At 32.7% G+C, this 19741-nt stretch overlaps 1 protein-coding gene across 1 annotated transcript; it reads right to left on the bottom strand.

The window, feature by feature from the left end:
* Positions 1-49: 49 nt before the first annotated feature.
* Positions 50-19699, bottom strand: LOC126780240 (probable citrate synthase 2, mitochondrial). Its single transcript, XM_050504537.1, has 9 exons — positions 19533-19699; positions 13353-13514; positions 12333-12562; positions 11679-11835; positions 10953-11152; positions 3200-3332; positions 1889-2034; positions 1643-1805; positions 50-1398 (listed from the first exon to the last, which is right to left on the bottom strand). The coding sequence occupies exons 1-9, from the start codon at positions 19575-19577 to the stop codon at positions 1237-1239; spliced, it is 1398 nt and encodes a 465-aa protein (XP_050360494.1). The 5' UTR covers positions 19578-19699; the 3' UTR covers positions 50-1236.
* Positions 19700-19741: the final 42 nt, after the last annotated feature.

Consider the following 19741-nt stretch of genomic DNA (forward strand, 5'->3'; position numbering starts at 1 on the left):
CAATGTAAAATGAATGCCGTGACTGCACGAGCAATAAAAACACTGCCAATAACTACACCGTACCAATTTATTTTAGTATTGTCAATTTACCATACGTCGCCATAATATTCATAGACAGAACATTACACGACATAGTTCCTCGATATAATAGTGTACGCGCTCAGCGCACAGAACCATACACTCAACCATACAACTAAAGATGATCGAATAAATATCCATGAACAAAGTAACAATGATCGTCTGATGTAACATCATTAATAACATGACAAAGCTGTGCGAATGAATTCAATCAATATAATAAACACACTATTTAAGTTTACAATAAAATCGATACATTTATAAATAACTGTTCAATCGAATTGTTCTTCTGTATCCACATAATGAATACCAACAATACTTTGGTAACTTTATTTTAAATTACAGTACATCTACGAAAATGTTTAAAAGATGAAGAATAAATAAATAGAACGGTAAGACGTTTACAGGTAATAAGTATGAATTGAGTTTTCTTAAATTGAAAACAACGCGTTCACTTAAACCTCATAAATATCTTACTACGATTAACAGAACCTATTGAAGCTAAATACAATGATAACAATACAATACTGAGTGAGTAACATCACTTCAATCTAGTATATAGACGTGAATATCGTTCTGTTCGTCGTAATCATTTTCTATAACAACAGTATGCACAGCATACTATCACATTCACTATGAAAAACCCTACATTTATTATATGAACCCAACAACGATACATCTCGCTAATCTAGAGCAGCTATTATGCCCGGAGCTGAATCACACCACAAGTCAATTTAACTTTCAATATCATATTTTTTTTTAAATCTACATATACAAAATACAAAACAATCACAGATATAAGTACACCGAGATAATTGTAAGATATTGTATAATGCATCAACAATTATATAAATTAAAAAAAGAAGGAAAAAACACTATCAAAAACATTCATTTACACTTATCACTAAAAAATATTTTAATTTGAGTTAAAATTTTGAAAAATACCTCACAATTTATTGATATATGGTATAAATTGACTATTGGTGTTTTATGTGAATCAAGCTGAATTGAAAAACCGGGCAATAGTGACAAAACTATCACTACATGGCCACTACTTGGAGTACTGATACTTAGGCGATCTGACTTGTTTTTTTTTCTTGTTTCCTGCATTGCAACATGTCAGATGGCAGTGAATCGCCTAGTGGGTAGCGTGGGGGATTACTTGCCGATTTGCTTAATAAGGAGGTCGGTACTGAGGGACTTGGGGCGTTCGATGGGTAAGCCGAGGGCACGGGACCAGATCAGTTGAGCGAGCACGCCGAGGGCGCGGGACACGCCGAACATTACGGTGTAATAGTTCATTTCCTTCAGCCCGTAATACTGTGAAAACAAATATATATTAGTATATAATTGCATATTCATTACAAACGACATACATTACCGTTAATCGTTAAAAAATAACCTTATCTTTCCTATAACTTTAACCTTGAATATGTTGGAATTATATTGTAGTTATTTATGCTTATTTTAAGTATCAATATTAAGAGTAATTCTAAATAAAATTTCAAAATATTGAAAAAAACGTCCATATTGTATATCATAAATATTTTAAAATTTTATTCACCTGTAATAGCACACCGGAGTGAGAGTCTACATTGGGCCAGGGGTTCTTGACCTTGCCGAGTTCGGTTAGGATTGGTGGCACGACCTTGTACACCGCAGCCACCAGCTTGAACAGCGGGTCGTTGGGCAAGTGCTTCAAAGCAAACTCACGTTGGCAAGTGTACCTATAATTTTTAACATAAAAATTATTAGTACAAACTTTTCTATATTTTAAATATATATTATTTCATTTATTGAGGTCTATTACCTGGGGTCAGTCTTTCTTAGCACAGCGTGACCGTAACCGGGCACTACCTGGCCAGACTTGAGCGTCTTCCAGATGAATTCCTTAAGACCTTCTTCTGTGAAGTTGTCGCCGACCTGCTTACGGAGTTTCTCCAACCAGATCAACACCTATGAACAGAAGAAGTTTATGTAATAAATATGAGATATTTCAATTGGTAAAAAAGTATTTATAAGACAGCTACTCTTGCTATACGTTTAAGCAGTTCGCCTACATATTTGTCTATAAAAACAATCGTTATTTACATTAACGAAATTAAATCTATAAATGAGTAATTACCGCCCACGGTTTCGCCCGCGTTTGTTAGAGGGGTAGGTGTTAGGTCCCTCATGTATCATTTTCTGTACCCCTGAGAACGACTGAAGACGTGAAAGCGACACAAACTAATAAACAAACAAACTCCCTTTCGCACTCATAATATTAGGGTTGAAATGACTAACTACTGCTTATAGGTCCTAGATATTATTTACAAAATACTATTACTGTATTACTGTACTAAGTAATAAGTATATAGAGGTGATAAGTTTTAGGTCGAGTGCACTTGTTACCGATTGTTCTTGGTAATGTGTATATACGACAAAGCAAACACTTACATATTCAGTTTGTTGATCTATTCAAACAATGGTATAAACTGTACTACTTCATCGTCCTTTGTTTTAATGTCATGTAGAAGTTTATGTATTGATTTCTTTTAATTTCTTTATCACAACTAAATTACCAATATATACAGTATCTTTTAATAATATTATATGTAAGTAATAATTTTGAGTATAACAATATAATATACAATTGTTATTACACAATTGTAATAGGAATGGAAATCTTTGGGGGAAGCCTTTGTCCAGCAGTGGACGTCTTTCGGCTGATATGATGATGATGAATTGTAATAGTATATTTATGACTTTATTTTAAATCGTATGGTTTTTTTAACATGATGAATCATTCTACTTTATTGACAAATTTTTATTTGGTTACGAGTAATGTAATTATAATAAAACTTATTTTTATTTAAGTTCTCTTAAAGCCAAAATATTTTTTAGTTTTAGTACTAAATAGACTAAGGAAAATATCTAAACTTTATAAATCATCAGCAGTTAGCATCGCGATAACTCAAGGTGAGTAATCTCTGGTAACAAGAAAATAAAGTTTAATAACGGTTGAAATTAGACCGTCAGGCGAATGGAAGACTATCATATACCTTTCGACATATCAAATAAATAAGATGAGGTCAAGCGAATGGTGATAAAATGTTTTACCTATGATTAAATAATTTACCTCCTGATTGGCGAGTCCGTGAAGAGGTCCGGCGAGACCGTTCAGTCCAGCTGCGAAAGATAGGTAGGGGTCGCTGAGAGCGGAACCCACCAAGTGAGTAGTATGCGCGGACACGTTGCCTCCTTCGTGGTCACTGGAAGCATAAATCAATTTAAAAATACTCGTTAAATGTTTATTGAAATGCGTATTTATAATATTTTTCTCCGATTATAATTGATATTGTCAAAACAATTATGGAAATAAATTAGATCGATATTATAATGTCATATTGGCGGTAAAACTATTAATTCTTTGTGTTTTATATTCACATGACTTTGAAAAAAACACTATCAGAGAAGAGCAGAGAAGTAGACATTTTAAAAATGTATTATGTATCTCTTATTGTTCAAGTATATTCATTGTACGAGAGACTTTTATTTATTGCTGAATGTTCATCTCAAACCATCTCCTCAAACGGAGAGGACCTTGTTCAGTTAACTTTACTTTTATTTAGAATTATAATAATATATAATATATTAGAATTTGGTACTAAATGAGAACTTACTAATGTTTCAATACGTTCTCTTCGTTAAAGTAATATTACTTTAACGAAGAGAACGTTATTTAAATTTTAAATTATTATAAAGTTTAAATTATTAGAAAAGAAGAATGATGATATCGATGACGTAATGACATAAAAGCTTAAACCACCAAATCTATTTATTGCCAAAACCATCCAAAAATTGAAATAAACAAGCTTATGGACTTCTTCTCTCCCAGGTTAACAAACCGTTCGCTAAATCTAGTGTCACCGATTCACTAACACTTGACGAAAACCAACCTGCCGAGCAAGCTGACTTTCGGACTGGATACTCAACTATGGACGAGTATAAAATGCAATGAGCATAACCGGTCTAAGGGGCTTTGTTGACTAAAAACCCTTTATTTTATCTAAGTTGACTACGATGAGACTTCCAAAAGTGTTGAATACCGGGTGTGTTTCGGTCTCTCTATCGTTTGAACATCGTTTGTCTTTTGATCGAAAATCTCAAGTACCTCCTGTACTCGAACGACTCGTCGGATTTGGGTGGAGTGAGGGCTAGAGAAGAAAGCTAGTGGAAGGAATACCCGCCCGATGTCTGGCCTTAAACAAAATGTCAGATGCACAATTGATGGACCTAGCACAGAACCGTGAGAATTGGTACGCATGAGAGGAGGCCCATATCCAGCAGTGGATCAATGTGAGCTTAAAAAGGGGGCGCGAGACATACGTAATAACCATGGTCAAATACATTTTTGAGTTGAGATAAACATGTCGCACTGAAAACTAACATACATATATAATAATTGTTATTATTTACGCCGCGCAAAGACGCGACTACACTATTGTATTTTCAATATCGGTGTAATTATTACAATGTAATTTGTCATTTCAAAGGAGTATTATCATTTCACACGACAGTTTATCACGATATTCTATTTAGTTTCTTATTCTTAAATATAAGATACGAATCTTAACAATATTATCGGCCACTTGTCACTGGATATCTTTCATTTACACAACTTTAACTCTGATGAATTGTCGTCATCCATCATATTACATCATCACAGACATAATTATTATGTAATTCGTTTATTTATATTACTGACACGTTTTTTTTAGGCTTGATTAAAAAAACTGGGCCTGTAGCCAGATGAAACAAATGCAAGTTTAAGTGAATTATTATTTATTATATCTATGAATAGTCTCAAGCTAGACTTACAAACTGAGCGGGAATTATAGAGCAAGAGTGTGTGCGCGAACACAGATACACACTCTAATCTCTCACTCTCATAATCCGATCAAACGAAAAACCCGATAAGAATTCAGGCGCCTTACTTAATTGGTTTTAAATGCTTTCCGAGAGTGTCAACACTGCCAGAGAGATCTAATAACTGTTTATTAATTCACTTAGGTTTTGAACTTTGAACCCAGTACCTCGAGACTTTCCCTAATACGCTAGCCACGAGACCAATGACGCATTTGTCTTAACAATAACGCGGCAGATATTGCCTTGCTTGCGTATCAATACTAATTGACATAGCGATCAGAGCGGTATGGAAAATAATAAGCCGCGGTGAAATCTAACGACGAGTTATAACAAATTATAAAAATTCTTCATCGCGAAATAATACATTTACGTGCCAGCTTCCATTGTAATCGGTCAAACGGTGTCTATGTCTATTTATCTCAAACGTATACACCGAGATCAATTTATAATATGACGTGGACTGCGAAAAGAGATGAAAGCGAGAGATACAGAGAGCGAATGAGCGATGACGGGTCTGACTATAACTATTTCTGAACACAAGAGCTCCGTCTATACTTAATTTATATTTTTAATAAGACTGGAGAGTATACATAGTATAACATGATAATGTCGGTATTTACCAAACCGATTTAAATATATATCGTGTTCGCTTCGTTCGTAATGAGCGGAGCAATAACCATAAACGTCAACTAATCTGGTCAGTGTTTAAGTTGGTCAATAACTGAGGTCAATATCGCAATAATAAACAGCAATCTTATTCTGTAAGAAACTCTGTAAGAAACTCGTGAAATGTTGGCAACCCACTGACGGTGATACGTTATCCTTATGCGTAGTATGCACGCGCATGATATGTCCCCCAGTTGGGTAAAGAGAGATACTCTTCTCTTGAAGAATTTAGCAGAGTTCTGACGTAAGTAACGTCTGCGTTCAGTTTCGACCGTGCTTGCCCGCAAACTTTGACGAGATCTAACTTCTAAGTTCACTATCTCGCTTTATATTACCGACAAATACTGAAAACGGTTCGGAAATAAAAAATAATAATAAATTTCATACTAATTTTATAAACGCAATAAGGTAAATAGTAACTTTAATAGTAACTCATCTAAAACCATTCTCATACTGTACGTACAATGTATTTAATCAAGGTATTGTTGTTTTAAGTGCGATAAAAACGTTTTTACAGATAACTATCATTGAAAGTTAAGCAAATTACGTAGACGGTTGAGTTACTGTTTGTTTAACTTTAAAATATCACAATGCGGTTAATGTGTCGTCGAACACTTGTCTCGTGTTACGTGGTGGGTACACAATTTGATATCGAGATCAAACAACGGATCTTTATATACTGAGACCATTGTTTTTTTTTTGTTATATTATAAATTAATGAAACGACATAAAGTGTTATAAGCTTATTCGAACAATATAAAATACCGTTTAATATAATTTCTTATGTTTTAAATAACATAGGTGTGTTTACTTGGTGATTACTTGGTGACTCTGTGCAAGTCAGACGGGTTGGTACCACAAACTCATAAGATATTCTACCGCCAAACAGCAATATTCAGTATTGTTGTCTGTTTGTATGTGTGTGATACAATTTATTGCGAAACACCAATATAAACAGTTTTCGCCTACACGCTGGTAGTGTAAGGTATAAAAATTGTTCCTCCTCGGGATTCAAGCTTGCTTCATAATAAAATGTCATCAAAATCAGTTCAGTGGTTTCGCTGTAAAACCGTACCACACATCATATAATGTAACAATCAAATTACGTTACACTACAAGCAGAACTCAAAGACAAACAAATTAATTACAATTTCATTAATTGTTAAAGTTTAAAAATTTTTTTTTTAATTCTTCTCATGAAGATGTCTCGAGGTCATATCACTTACAATAATATCGCAAAGCAAAGCGACAAAATGGCACGAACAGATCAATTTAACATCAATGGTCAATCAAACAACGGACAATACAGACAGGCGATATCTGTATAAGTAAAATATACCTGGGGTGACCACGTGTAGAGCCTAAAACCCCTATTTTGTATATCACGCTGGCAACATTTGTTAAATAAAGATAATACATTTTGCGATTAAGCGTAAGAAATTTATTATAAATGCCTTTTTATATATAAAATTATAAAACAAATTTATAAAACTCTCCCTTTTATAATCTAATCAATTGTGTTCTTTCGTAAAATCGTAAGCGTATCACACATTCGGAAATGTTTTTGTTCTATATGAACACACGCACACAAGCCCAAACACGGGAGGAAGCCGTGACGTCACAGCGGTCAATTTACATCTACATTTTTTTTATTAAGATAGATGACGGCTAGGAAACGTAAGACGGCAAAAATTGCAGAGAATTTATGCATAAAAGGTAGAGGAAATAATGAGCATAGCAATTCGCATACAGCAGGGAAATTACACACAGCATGCAACGAGCGACACGTTATGGAAAAACCAGTACACACATTAGCAACAATAAATAAAATAATATTTCACGTTGATATTATCTTCGCAAAGCGTTATATTTTACTTAACTTTCAGATTGCCAGTTGAAACCGGATCAGTATTTTCTACTCGTATAGATAATTGTAATTACGTTGCACCCAGTTTTGATGAGGCGTGTATATATATAAGTTTTTAATTTATTCTAAATGCATAGCGAACGATTAACTTATAATGATGTATAACAATTAAAACTATACATCGCATATTAGATAAGCCGCGTGTAGTTAGTGTTACTTATTCAGCTGTATTATAGTTTAATCATAAATAAATTATAATTCATAATAAAAAACTATTTAAATTTTTCGGCTGTTAGTCGCTACGCTGTAAATATACCAATTTAAGGTTTTTTTTTTTTATAAAATATGTAAGCGGTCGGGCAAATGGGCCACCTGATGGTACGTTGTCACCACCGCCCAGACATTGGCGCTGTAAGAAATATTATCAGTTCCATCAACGGTGCGTTACGTTGGAAACTAAGATTTTATGTCCCTTGTGCCTTTAATTAAAGTGACAAATCGTAACGTGACAGTACGAAGTATTGCTTTTTGGCGGTAGAATATCTGATGAGTGGTTCTTGCACAAAGTCCTTTTTTATATATAACAAGTTAGGATTAAAAAAAAAATCCGAGCAATCATTTCCACAGTATATCACTTATGTAATTGTAATATTACAATATCATACAATAACAATGAACCGTAAGTACATTATGTATATAATATAATATTGGATATTGAATCTGCTTTGTATCGTATTATTGTAACAACTGAATTAGTCTCATAGTTTCTTGGTAGTGTGATAAATATATATACGTATTAAGTACACTAATTCTAAGATATATACATATTAAGACGTGAATATTGCTGTTTTATTATACCTGTTTAATAAATGGAGAAAATATAATCTTCGAACTTATCGTTTGATAAATTCATTCGATACTAATCGAATTCTTATTGTATTTCTCGCGTCATAATTTGTCATGTGATATTTTATCAAATTTTATATAGTTTATTACATTCTGTTGTTTTCTAAGCCCGCTGATATGTATTCGAGAAATCTTAAGACGAGTTTAACGATTTGTTAATGGAATCCTAAGAACTGTTGTATTTGTACACGTTTCGTTTTGAATTAAATTAAAACTATCACGTGTTACTGAGGACGGAACACGCAAAGCACGAACAAATGTTTTAATACGATGATTATTATCTATAGCTCGAGACTCGGTGACGTCACTGACTTATCTTTAAACGTCAATTGCGACAAATGAAACATTGAAATAAAGGAAAATATACGTAAAACAAATTGAGATATAATTCCGTTGTGACTAACATTATCCTTATTTATTGCTTTACTGTACAACCCGTGATCATATTAAAAATTCCCATTGTAAAAACACTATCGAAATCCGTTTAGCAGTAACGTTTTTCTGTATTTGGTAGTTCATTATTTATCACGATTCAGACGATGGAGTCTTCCAGAAACATGTCGAGCTATTTTCGATAAACAACCTAAGTGGAACCGGAACACTTCATATTATTATACACTTACGTTTCATTTTGCAAATAAACTGATACTAATTTAAAATCGGCTTTTGCACAGGTGTTTTGTTATTTAACACAATTAACCTGTAATAATACACTATAATGGAAATGATATTATAAAATAATATGACATGATAAATTACTTGCTATCCTTTTTAGTCTCGGAAACGAGAGTAAGATAGCCATATTTTCAATGATAAGTCAATTTGGTCTAATTTGGTTCAATTGGCACCATTATCGAAAAACACTTGCATGTTAATCGATTTGCGATAAAATATAGAAACTGACAGAATTTCGTTTTATATATATACAATATTTATCCGGACTGACTATTCACGAACAGCCAAAACTGCTTAGTCTAGTCAGCAGCTTAGTCTAGAAAGCCGAAATTTTGAACATAGACGTATTCTATCAAGGATTTTTGAGTATTTCAATTATAACGAGAGATTTGGAGGAGGTGTAACTTTGAATTAAATTTAATAGTATAAGATAAATAACTTCGACAACATTCGATCTTCGGTGCAATAGTTCAAAAGCTTTTTTAAAAGATATAACACTTTGATTTATTGCTTCCACTGGTGACGAGGTGGCTGGTTTATTTTTTTGACTAAAGAATCGGAATTTCTATTAAACGGGGAATAACCGGTTACGTTCTATCCATCGGAATAATAGTCAATGTTTGTACAAAAACTGTTTTTAGTTTATATAAACTCGTAAGTTTTTAATTCGTCAAAGCATATTAAAATAACTATTTTAAACTATTTTTATTAGTCTTGTGATGATCTTGTAAATATAAAATTATTAAGAACCTCATCAAAATCGACACTGTAGTTCCAAGGCATTATTAATAAGGAAAACCTACAATAAACGTATTTATTTACTAATCCCTGAACTTGTTATGAGAAGGACCTAGAATAACGTCTTAAAATGTCAATCTGTTTTTGCAGTCATATAGAAAGTATTCTAAAGATAATTCATCATTCATTTCATACTCTGGAATCTAATCTTGGAATTTCTAAATCTCTCAACATAGACGTAAACAGAGGGGCTAGACGGAGTACATTTGAAAATTGTCATGGCGATTTTAAAATTGTTGATCACATTTTAAAATGAATACATGTAACATTTCCGTACATCTTTCCTACAAACGATATTGTCAATCGCTATGTAACTTTGTCTGCAAAATATTTTCCTTCACAGCCTCAGCACGAGATTAAGCATGTGAGACAACAATTTGTATTTGTCAGATTTAGCTGAACATCCATCATCATCATCACAATCCACCATCATCACAAAAAAACGTTACCTAGTACCTAATAATTCCACTTTCTTGTAGTAAGTATGAGAAAGGACATAGGTCCTTTTATTTATAGAAATACCTCTGATTATTTATTTTAGTTACAGCCTTGAGCTTTCGGTAGAGTATATAGTATAGGATAATCATCCCATTACATCGTGAAAGCAGACTTAGAGATATTATAATGAGGCCATTCATCGATCGAGCGCATAAACACTCTAACCAACAAAATGATGGCTTCCTAGTGAGGTTGGCAACAGGCAGGCTGTCGGATACGAAAGTCTGAGATATAATTTTACAGTTTTATAAAACGCTTCACCAAAATTATTTGACACTATAGCCTAATCCAACCACAAGAGAAGTAAACCCAAATAAACAACTTTGATATTGCATTAACGCGATATAATTGATCGAGATCTTGAATATTCTGTTGTTCATTGGATTTTCGCAATGAATTTGCGAAAAAATGGCGTCTTGAATGTCGGCGAAGTTTTCATCGAGACTTTGGAAGTAATATTAAAGTAGATATAAGTAATTCATATGAATAGTGCTATGATATGAGTAAGTGAACGATGATAATGATGATGATGACGGTGATTATCTTTAATTACCTGTGGATGGTGAGGTACAATCTCATCAGCTCGGTGAATTGGGGGTCGTCGAAACCGAGCATGGTGCAGTAATTGGCAGACCAATCCTTGTTGTCGTCGATGGCACCAATGCCCTTGCCATCGCGGTATGTATTCCTGTAGATTGTCGCAGCAATCACTGGCAGCTTGGCAATCAGGTTCATCGAGTCCTCGTAAACGTACTACCAAGAAAACGAATATATTATAAATTTTCAAGATCATCCTACAATTAAACAATTTAATGGCAGCTGCCTTGTACTTAATAGTATATTCAATCTCTAACATTTTTGAATAGTTAAGGTGATAACGTTTTGGTTTATATTAATTCATAGCTAACATTGTCCTTGACCGAAATTAGCGCTTTTTTAAAATTAAACTTTTTGTTTTCCATTATATTATACAAACTTTTACAATGGTTACTAAAAATATCGTGAGCTTGTTATTGTATACAAAAAAAAAACTCAACCTCAAACAAATAAGTTACGATTCGTGTTTAAAATAAAATTTTATTTGAATGAACTTCCTTTAGCATGTTTCATGGTCACTTTCATGGCCAACGGGTATTACATGAGCTATGTAATATCTTCTGTCTTTTTGAAACTTTATGATTGCGTGTAAATAAAACATATATGGTTTAGAATTATTTTGCAAATAATATATAATAATGAGAGATTGCGTCGACGTATTTGTCACTAATTTAAAACTCACCTCCCAGTATTTGGACTTGTGTACACCCTCGGAGTAAGCCTGAGCGAATTTAGACTCGCTGTTGAGTGCTGTCACTGCCGCTGAGAACTGGGACATGGGGTGCAATTTGCTAGGCATGTTGTTCAGCATCGTCACGACGTGAGCGGGGAGCTCAGCCCTGGATAATAATGACAATCCACAGGGTCACATACAATGACTAGATTATTTTGCTTTTAATATGTTTAAATAAAGGAAGGTAGTTGTATGTATTGAAGTCAAAAGCAATTCGAATGTAAGTAACTACTCAAAAAAGAGCATTAGCATTTGTATAGATCGAATTGTCAGTACCATTTACTTATGTATAGTGTCCGTATGTTTATAAAATTTTATTATTAGGCCATAGTTAAATCATGTCATTGTCTATGCAAGTGACTATTGCGTTCATAGACAGTGGCGCTGTATGAAATATAAAACATGCACCATCAATGGACTGCCAACCAAGAGATCTAAAATAGTACAGTTGTAGACCATAAGCTTATTTTAAAAATTATGCGATAATAGGTGTTATGTATATGCTACGTCTACATATTTGCGTCGTCCATTTAAACCTACAGAAAATACATAAGCTACCCAGTCAGTAATGATATATAGATTCACAAATTGTTTTCCACATACCTTTGTGCCCATTCTTTGGATAAGGCTTTGACCTGCGCTTCAGTGGGTATGTCACCAGTCACAAGGAGCCAGAAAAGACCTTCAGGGAGAGGTTCCTCTCCCCCTTTAGCTTTGGGCAGTTGCTGCTGGCATTCGGGGATTGAGAGACCACGGAATCTGATACCCTCTTCGGGATCCAACACTGACGTCTCCCATACTAATCCTTTGATGCCACGCATACCACCATACATCTAAATGTTAAAATTACTTGTTTTTATCATTACAACTCGAAATCGACTTAAATTTAAATATAAACTTTGTTGTCACAGAAATAGGGTCAATAATGTTTTAACACGTAACGAAAGAGCTCAGACAGATAAAAACTATTGTACTGTACCTTCGCTAAATAATTTTCCTTATACATAATTATGTAATTGGGACGCACAAAGGTCGTACAACTACACGATAATTCTACAATGACATTGTCTAAATAAAATGGCTAACGCAGTATCAGCAAATTATGAAAAAAAATATAAAAAAGTAGCATATTATAAATTTACAAAAATACAATGGATTATTAACTACTTTGTATGTCTGTAAGTATTTTTTGTTGTGTTTATGAACATATGTCAGTTTATAAAGTAAACCTTGTGGCACCTTCATTAATTCGTTTAGTTTAAGTTAGTCTTCTATTAAAATAAGCCTTCTTCCTGATCAAATTTCAAACATGCGAGCAAATGACAAGTAGTCAAGTGCTTGTAGATATTAAAGTGCTCACAAACACAGGTGCCTATCTCTCAATTCACTCTCACCACCCATAGGGAATCAAGGGAGTCAATTCGACACGATCGGTGAAAGTACTGGCTCAGCGTGAATACCGAGGCAAGGGCTTTGCCTAATTTCGAGCTACTGTTGATGTCTTAAAAAAAAAACTTAATGGCTTTTAATTCGCTCGCAATTTGAGCCTAGCACGAGATCCAACTATTTGTACGCTAATTACCAGACGGACGAGTCAGGTAATGACTAAATATAATGACTTACCATGTCAACTGTGACTTCTCCAACTTTGGTGGCTCCATGTTTCTTACGGAATTCACGGATTTTTTCCTGCTCTTTGGGAATTTTCTCTTGCAGTATGCTCTTTAAATTGGTCTGCTCTGCGCTCAAATTTCGCAGCAGAATCGATGCCGTTGGGCATACTTTCTATAAAGAAAAATAAAATTTGTCAGTTTTATAAAGCAATGCGCGCATACAAACCTCTTATTCGAATGAAATATAGTAAAACAAATGCGTGATAAGATATGAATTTGTAAGTAAAAATCTGTACACGAAGGAACAATTAAGTACATAGGAATAGCAATCAGAATAATGTATAGCCGTGGATTTTACGTCAAAGGAAAGTTAGTAAGTCTCAGGGTTTCCCTAACGGTGACGCATACTGAATACTAACCCTTTTCAAATACACGTTTAATCAGGACATTTATATTCTGTAACATTTATGGCATTACTTATAAACTTTGTTCAGTTAAAACACTGATCTCTTTTTCTGTCATCAATGATTTGAAATTCGAAAGAAAACACAGCATTGTCTAAGTAATCATCCCCTAAACAACATATACAGGTATAGGTATTTACACAAATAAAACGATACAGCTTAAAAGATAAAAAAATTATCATTATAGATATCAGCAATAATATACCGAAAAAAATTACTCCGTATCTCATTCGTGAAACGTTGAAAACCTGTATAAGATGATAGGCCATTTTTATGTATGTATACTTTAAATATATTATATACATTATATATTATAATTAATCGTTAAAATCAATCGCGTATAACAGGTACTGACATTTCACGATCATTACGTTCTCCGATTGGTATCGACTATGCTCTTACAGAATATCTCCGCTGATGGCATTATTAGTCGAAAGTCAAATGAAATGTCAACGACAATTCAATAAAACAATCACTGTACCTATGACGATGTTTAATCAATGCTGATCTCGGGTCAGGCTGGGCCAGAGTTTAATATTATTGACATTGTTACTGTACGCTATACTAGCTGTCTTGCTTTGATTAATCAATACGAATGTTATCAACGACTATAAAAACATTTAATTAAATTGATAAAAGGAAAACTATATCATTTTTGTTTTTACTAAATAAATTCAAACAATAACTTTTTAGCATTACGTAAACGATTTGCTAACTGTTAAAAAGTCAACTACGTTTTTGCAATTATTTAAAGTACAAAGTACATATGACGTGGATATTAAAAACCGGACAATTTTATGCGATAATCTTAATAGGCCGTGCGTTATTCTGATAAAAACCAGTCCATTAGTCATCAACGCAACGCGATGAGGTCAAAAAATTATTCGAAGGCTATTTGTATGAATTAAAAGATTTTTCATTTTAACGTACACAAATAGAATAATTTTTAACCTAAATGTGTTGAAATATACAAGGTTATCACGTTAATGAGTAAGCACTATTTCTTAAAGTAGGGCAGACGACGTATATCACCTTTACTAATTACACTAACAGACGGAGTTGATAATAAATAATAAACGAAAAGTTCCAAGCAGCGATCATTTACTTGAGTATATGTTAGGTAGTTACAAATTAATAATATTACCTGGACGAGCAACCTTCGTTAGCCTTTTTCGTTTTGTATTTTTTGTAAAAATATTTTTTTTTTAGGAAAATTATCGATAACATAACCGCATATACAATAGATACCAAATCGTTAGAGCCCTTTCCGAGATACATGGAACATATGAATATATGTATATACAAGAATTGCTAATTTAAATGTATACGAAAGATTGAAGTTTTTTCTACACGGCCGCTTAACAAAAAAAAAAAAAAAACAAATGAAATTGTCAAAAACAAAATCTATTTTTTAATTATTTTTATGTACTCATACTAAATAAAAATTCAATAAGTTTTACATTATTTATCGTTGAATTGCACGCGCCTTCGTTATAAAGAAAAGAGGTCATGGCGCAGACGCGGTGGATAGAGAAACGGTATCTTCATTAGGTAAAAGCCTATTCATAAAAAAAAACTCCTCGAGGAAACTACATTCTCGTTCAAAAAACCCTTAAACAAGGTCAATGACGCGGAAGTTTAATAAATTGTCCAATAACGCGCTTACGTCATTAACCTTAACTTACATTGATTTGTTTGTTTAAACGTTTTAAATCGTTAAATTCTATTTCACTATTATGAGTAAGTGATATTGAAGTATTGGTAATTTCTCGTCAAAAATATTTTATTTTAATAGATACTAGCAAATGATATACTCAATGTTAAATGTAGGGAGGCGAGTGATAAAGATAAGTGCTCACCTCCGCTCATATACTTCAGAATTGTATGATATACAAGCTATTCCTGGCATCGTCAACAACAAATATGAAGGGTATATTCTTTAATCTACTGACTCTCTTCAAAGCGATTGACAGCTTACTTATATATATTATTAACATATAATAATAGCAGTACTTATTAATTATGAGACCGAGATGGTCATAACACACGAGTCTTAATCGATCGATATGTGATCGTGTGCGAGTTTAAACCCTAAACAGCACGTGCCTAATTTGTGTTTCTGATTCATTTCGTTCTTGTCAGTGTAGGAAAACGTCGCGAGAAAACCTGCATGTGTCGGATGCAAAATCCACATATGCATCTAATCCCAATTAGAATAGCTTGGTGGAATAAGCTCCACAACTAAATTATGACTATTAATTTCAAACGTGGTTTAACAGTGTAATAACTGATGAGTGAGGTAGTGTCGTTAGTATCGAATGAGGTGTTAAATAAGTATCCAGAACTTGTACATATTCAAATACCTAAATAAATATCTAAATTATTCATGTAGATAAATAATATCACAAAATACAACTATTATTACGTCGAACACCTCGTCGAGTATAGTTTTATTTTCCTATTATCTTCCAAATCATTATCAACGTCATCTCGTATCTATGATCTGTGTGATAAAAAATAGAAATATCCCGCATTAAATAAAAGATAACAAAAATTTTGAGCGTCAATATTAACCTGCAAAGAATTATGTTATCTAAATATTGAATATATTATTATATTAATAGCAAAAAAAAAAATTTAATGAAAATTATACCTAATAAAATTATGTTTTTGGACGTATCTTTTTTTTCTCGTTTACAACATTAAAAGTTCTAATTTTAAAAAAATTTACTAAATATATTTTTTCTTTGTTGATTAAGTATATATAACATTTTACTGTTTAACGAATACGTTCAAGAAATAAACCGATCTTTAAAATCGTTCATAAGAAATGATTATAAAATCTTGAACGATTTTTTCCGTCACTCAGCGAAGATGTGACATCTGTTGCTACCTGTGTCGTGTTGGAAAAAATAAAGCTCAATGATACAAGATTAAAACTGCAAGCCACATCGTAACTATCGCATTTTCATCATTTTAATGGCTTTAAAAAAATTATATATTCCTATTTTAAACTCTGCAGTTTTTACCGTTTTCTACAAAAAATTCTACGAGTTGAGATATTCGCATCAATTCTGAAAAATTCTGGACTATTTGAATTACGTGAGAGTAATATAATAAATCTTAATTCAAATTCCGTGCATATCACGTAGTTGTAATTTAATAACATTGAAATGATGTTGCACAGAATCACTTTCGTAAACAGAAGTTTAAGCTTTATAATTTCCTGCTTTACTTGTGCGTCATATATCTACATATATATTATACTATACATAGAGAAAAAATGTAATCGTAACAGTAAATGTAAAATTAAATACGAATTACTTAATGCTGAACTAGTATAATATTTTGGAATGTTAACGCCTGTATAGTAATTGTGCGTGCTTCTGTACCGCGTGAAGTCGTAATAGCTTCTGGCAAATTTTGCGCCAAAATATTACGAACGACATTGAAACAAGAATAACCTTCAGCCGCATTGCGTAACGAAGCGCGGATAATCGTGAAAAACACTTGCGTGATTTGCTTCGAGTTCGCATCGCTTATGCGAGGAAGCCACATGGTCGGAATGTATCCCTCATTACAGTACTCTATGATGTGACAGAACCCATCAAATTAGGTTAAAATTTAACACAAAAACATATTTATAGTTCGTTGCATTTAAAACTAAATGTCAATGACATTAAGAGAATTAATTTTGGACACGCAGTAGGTTTTGCCAGGTCGGTATTCGTTACGTAATTTATCAGCTGATAAACTTTTGTGCTTTACTATTTTTAGATGTTCTACGAGCCTATACAAGCGTATTCTATTGAATATGATCGAGTGTTATACCAGAATATTCCAAATGATAAGATATAACGTGATAAGAAATTGTAAGTGAATTCAATGTCAATCTATCACGTGCATGTAATTTGTATAAGATAATAAAGAACCCTTGCCTTTATTATATAAGAATAATTCAATTTCGCGTTATAGAATATAAACTCGTACTAGTAACATTAATGCAAAAAAATAATGCAATTTGTATAATAATTACAAAAATGTATATGTATGTATGTATAATAATTATACATATTGCCTTAATAATCGTTTAATGGCGAGCTACAGTACAGCTAGCAATTGAAATACTCATTCTATTAAACATTGTTTGTTCACATGTTTTCACCTTTATTGCGGATTGCAAACAGTTAAAGTATGTCTCGTTCAAGCGTCATTAAAGGTTTCGTTTGAAATTAGTTAGCCTTATGAAGCCATAGATCTACGGTCGACCCTGAAATAACAAGTCGACGACTCAGAAGTTCCTAACGAGATTTTGTTCGCTAACTGGCGCCAAGATTCTTTGACATAATTATTGCGAAATAAGTTTACTTTGAAGTATTTTTACTTGTTACGTTTTCAACAATCGTGACCTTCCCTTACCTTTTTAAAGGTCAAATAGAGGGAAAAATATTTTTACGTTAATTTTTCCTACAGTTTCTATATAACACTTATACCTTATAGACACGTGCTGAACTCTAAGCACCAACCGGAGATTTAAAAGGGACATTGAGGACGTGAAAGTTATAAACAATGCTATGCATTTTTTAAACCTGTCTACTATATGTACATCTTACTTTTAAAGTTTTTTCTTTAAATTCTATTGAAATCTATATAATATATTTAGTTTTATATACATGCAAACATTGCGGGTAAAACAAAGATTCTCTTATTCTGATATGAGCACTGTTGCAATGCACGCGACAGGACAACCGAAATACCGTTACGACCGACATTACGGACCATTGAAAGTGCCAACAGAAATTGTTTTATTTTTATCGATACTTGTATTCGGCTATGTAGATTAATTAATACATTGGAACATCAATCTCCTTATCAATTTACTTTCCTTCTTTAATGAAATGCATACTTAACATTTTCTTTAAGGCTTATTCAATGTATTCCTTATTCACAATAAAATTATAAAAAAATTATATTGAAAATAATTGGTGAGAGTGACAAGCAGACTTTAAAATTGGATATAATATATTTGCAACGTTAACATGTTCATTTAATCATTTCATATATGTATGACCAGTGAACGGTAGACTAGCTATCATTAAATGGATAAATATTACAATAAGTATATGGTGACAATATAAAAATAAAGAAAGAATAATTTACAAGAATATATTACCTAAACATAGTGACATATATATCAAACAAAAAACACTATTTCCTACTTGATATCGGATTTAATTATATTACTTATTTCATTTTTATATATTAGAAACGAATTTGACCCTTCGCATTATAACCGCGCTTGGAATCAATACGAAATTCAGAACTATGACAAAATTATGGGATATCAACCTTGACTCGTTAATAATATAATTCAATATCACAGCTGATCAATTATTTGTTATGCTTAATAGTTTCTATCACTTATTATATGAATCGTTTGATTTTTTTGATTTTTTTCTAGAATTGGCGGCATGCGGCTACCGTAATAATTCAATGTTGGGAAATATGAATTTGAAGTATAAAAAATAGCCGTTCGTTAACAATATTAAGCACTTAATAACTGCTTAAACATAAAATAATTAAAAGCTTAATCCGAAAATAGTTTCATTCACATTACATAACTTCAGTTTCAAAATGTGGTAAAGAAGGTTATGTATAAGATTTGAGTGAAAAGTTATTTTAATTCTTAGGTGTTAAATATCATTATTAGTTAGCACAACAATTACCTGTATTTCAATTAATTTCGTAGATGTGATCCTGAATAGAGCCATTTTTAAACCCACCGAGCGCTAACCAACACACAACCAAGGTACACCTCGCTATTGATCGTATTCGCGAGTGGAAACTTTGAATTTTGAAAGGTTGGCTGACTTGACTTGCGATAGCACCAGTAGTCGCGTTAAAATGCTGCACGCGCTTGTCTACGATAGATGGC

The sequence above is a fragment of the Nymphalis io genome, chromosome Z (assembly GCF_905147045.1).
Source record: "Nymphalis io chromosome Z, ilAglIoxx1.1, whole genome shotgun sequence".
Taxonomy (NCBI): domain Eukaryota; kingdom Metazoa; phylum Arthropoda; class Insecta; order Lepidoptera; family Nymphalidae; genus Nymphalis; species Nymphalis io.

Excerpts from the sequence above, each read along its gene's own strand:
- LOC126780240 (XM_050504537.1), bottom strand. The coding sequence starts at position 19,577 with ATGGCTCTATTCAGGATCACATCTACGAAATTAATTGAAATACAG. Across the intron at positions 13,515-19,532 it reads CGAAATTAATTGAAATACAG|AAAGTATGCCCAACGGCATC; the intron begins GTAATTGTTGTG and ends TTTTCTTTATAG. Across the intron at positions 11,836-12,332 it reads TCCAAAGAATGGGCACAAAG|GGCTGAGCTCCCCGCTCACG; the intron begins GTATGTGGAAAA and ends ATTATTATCCAG.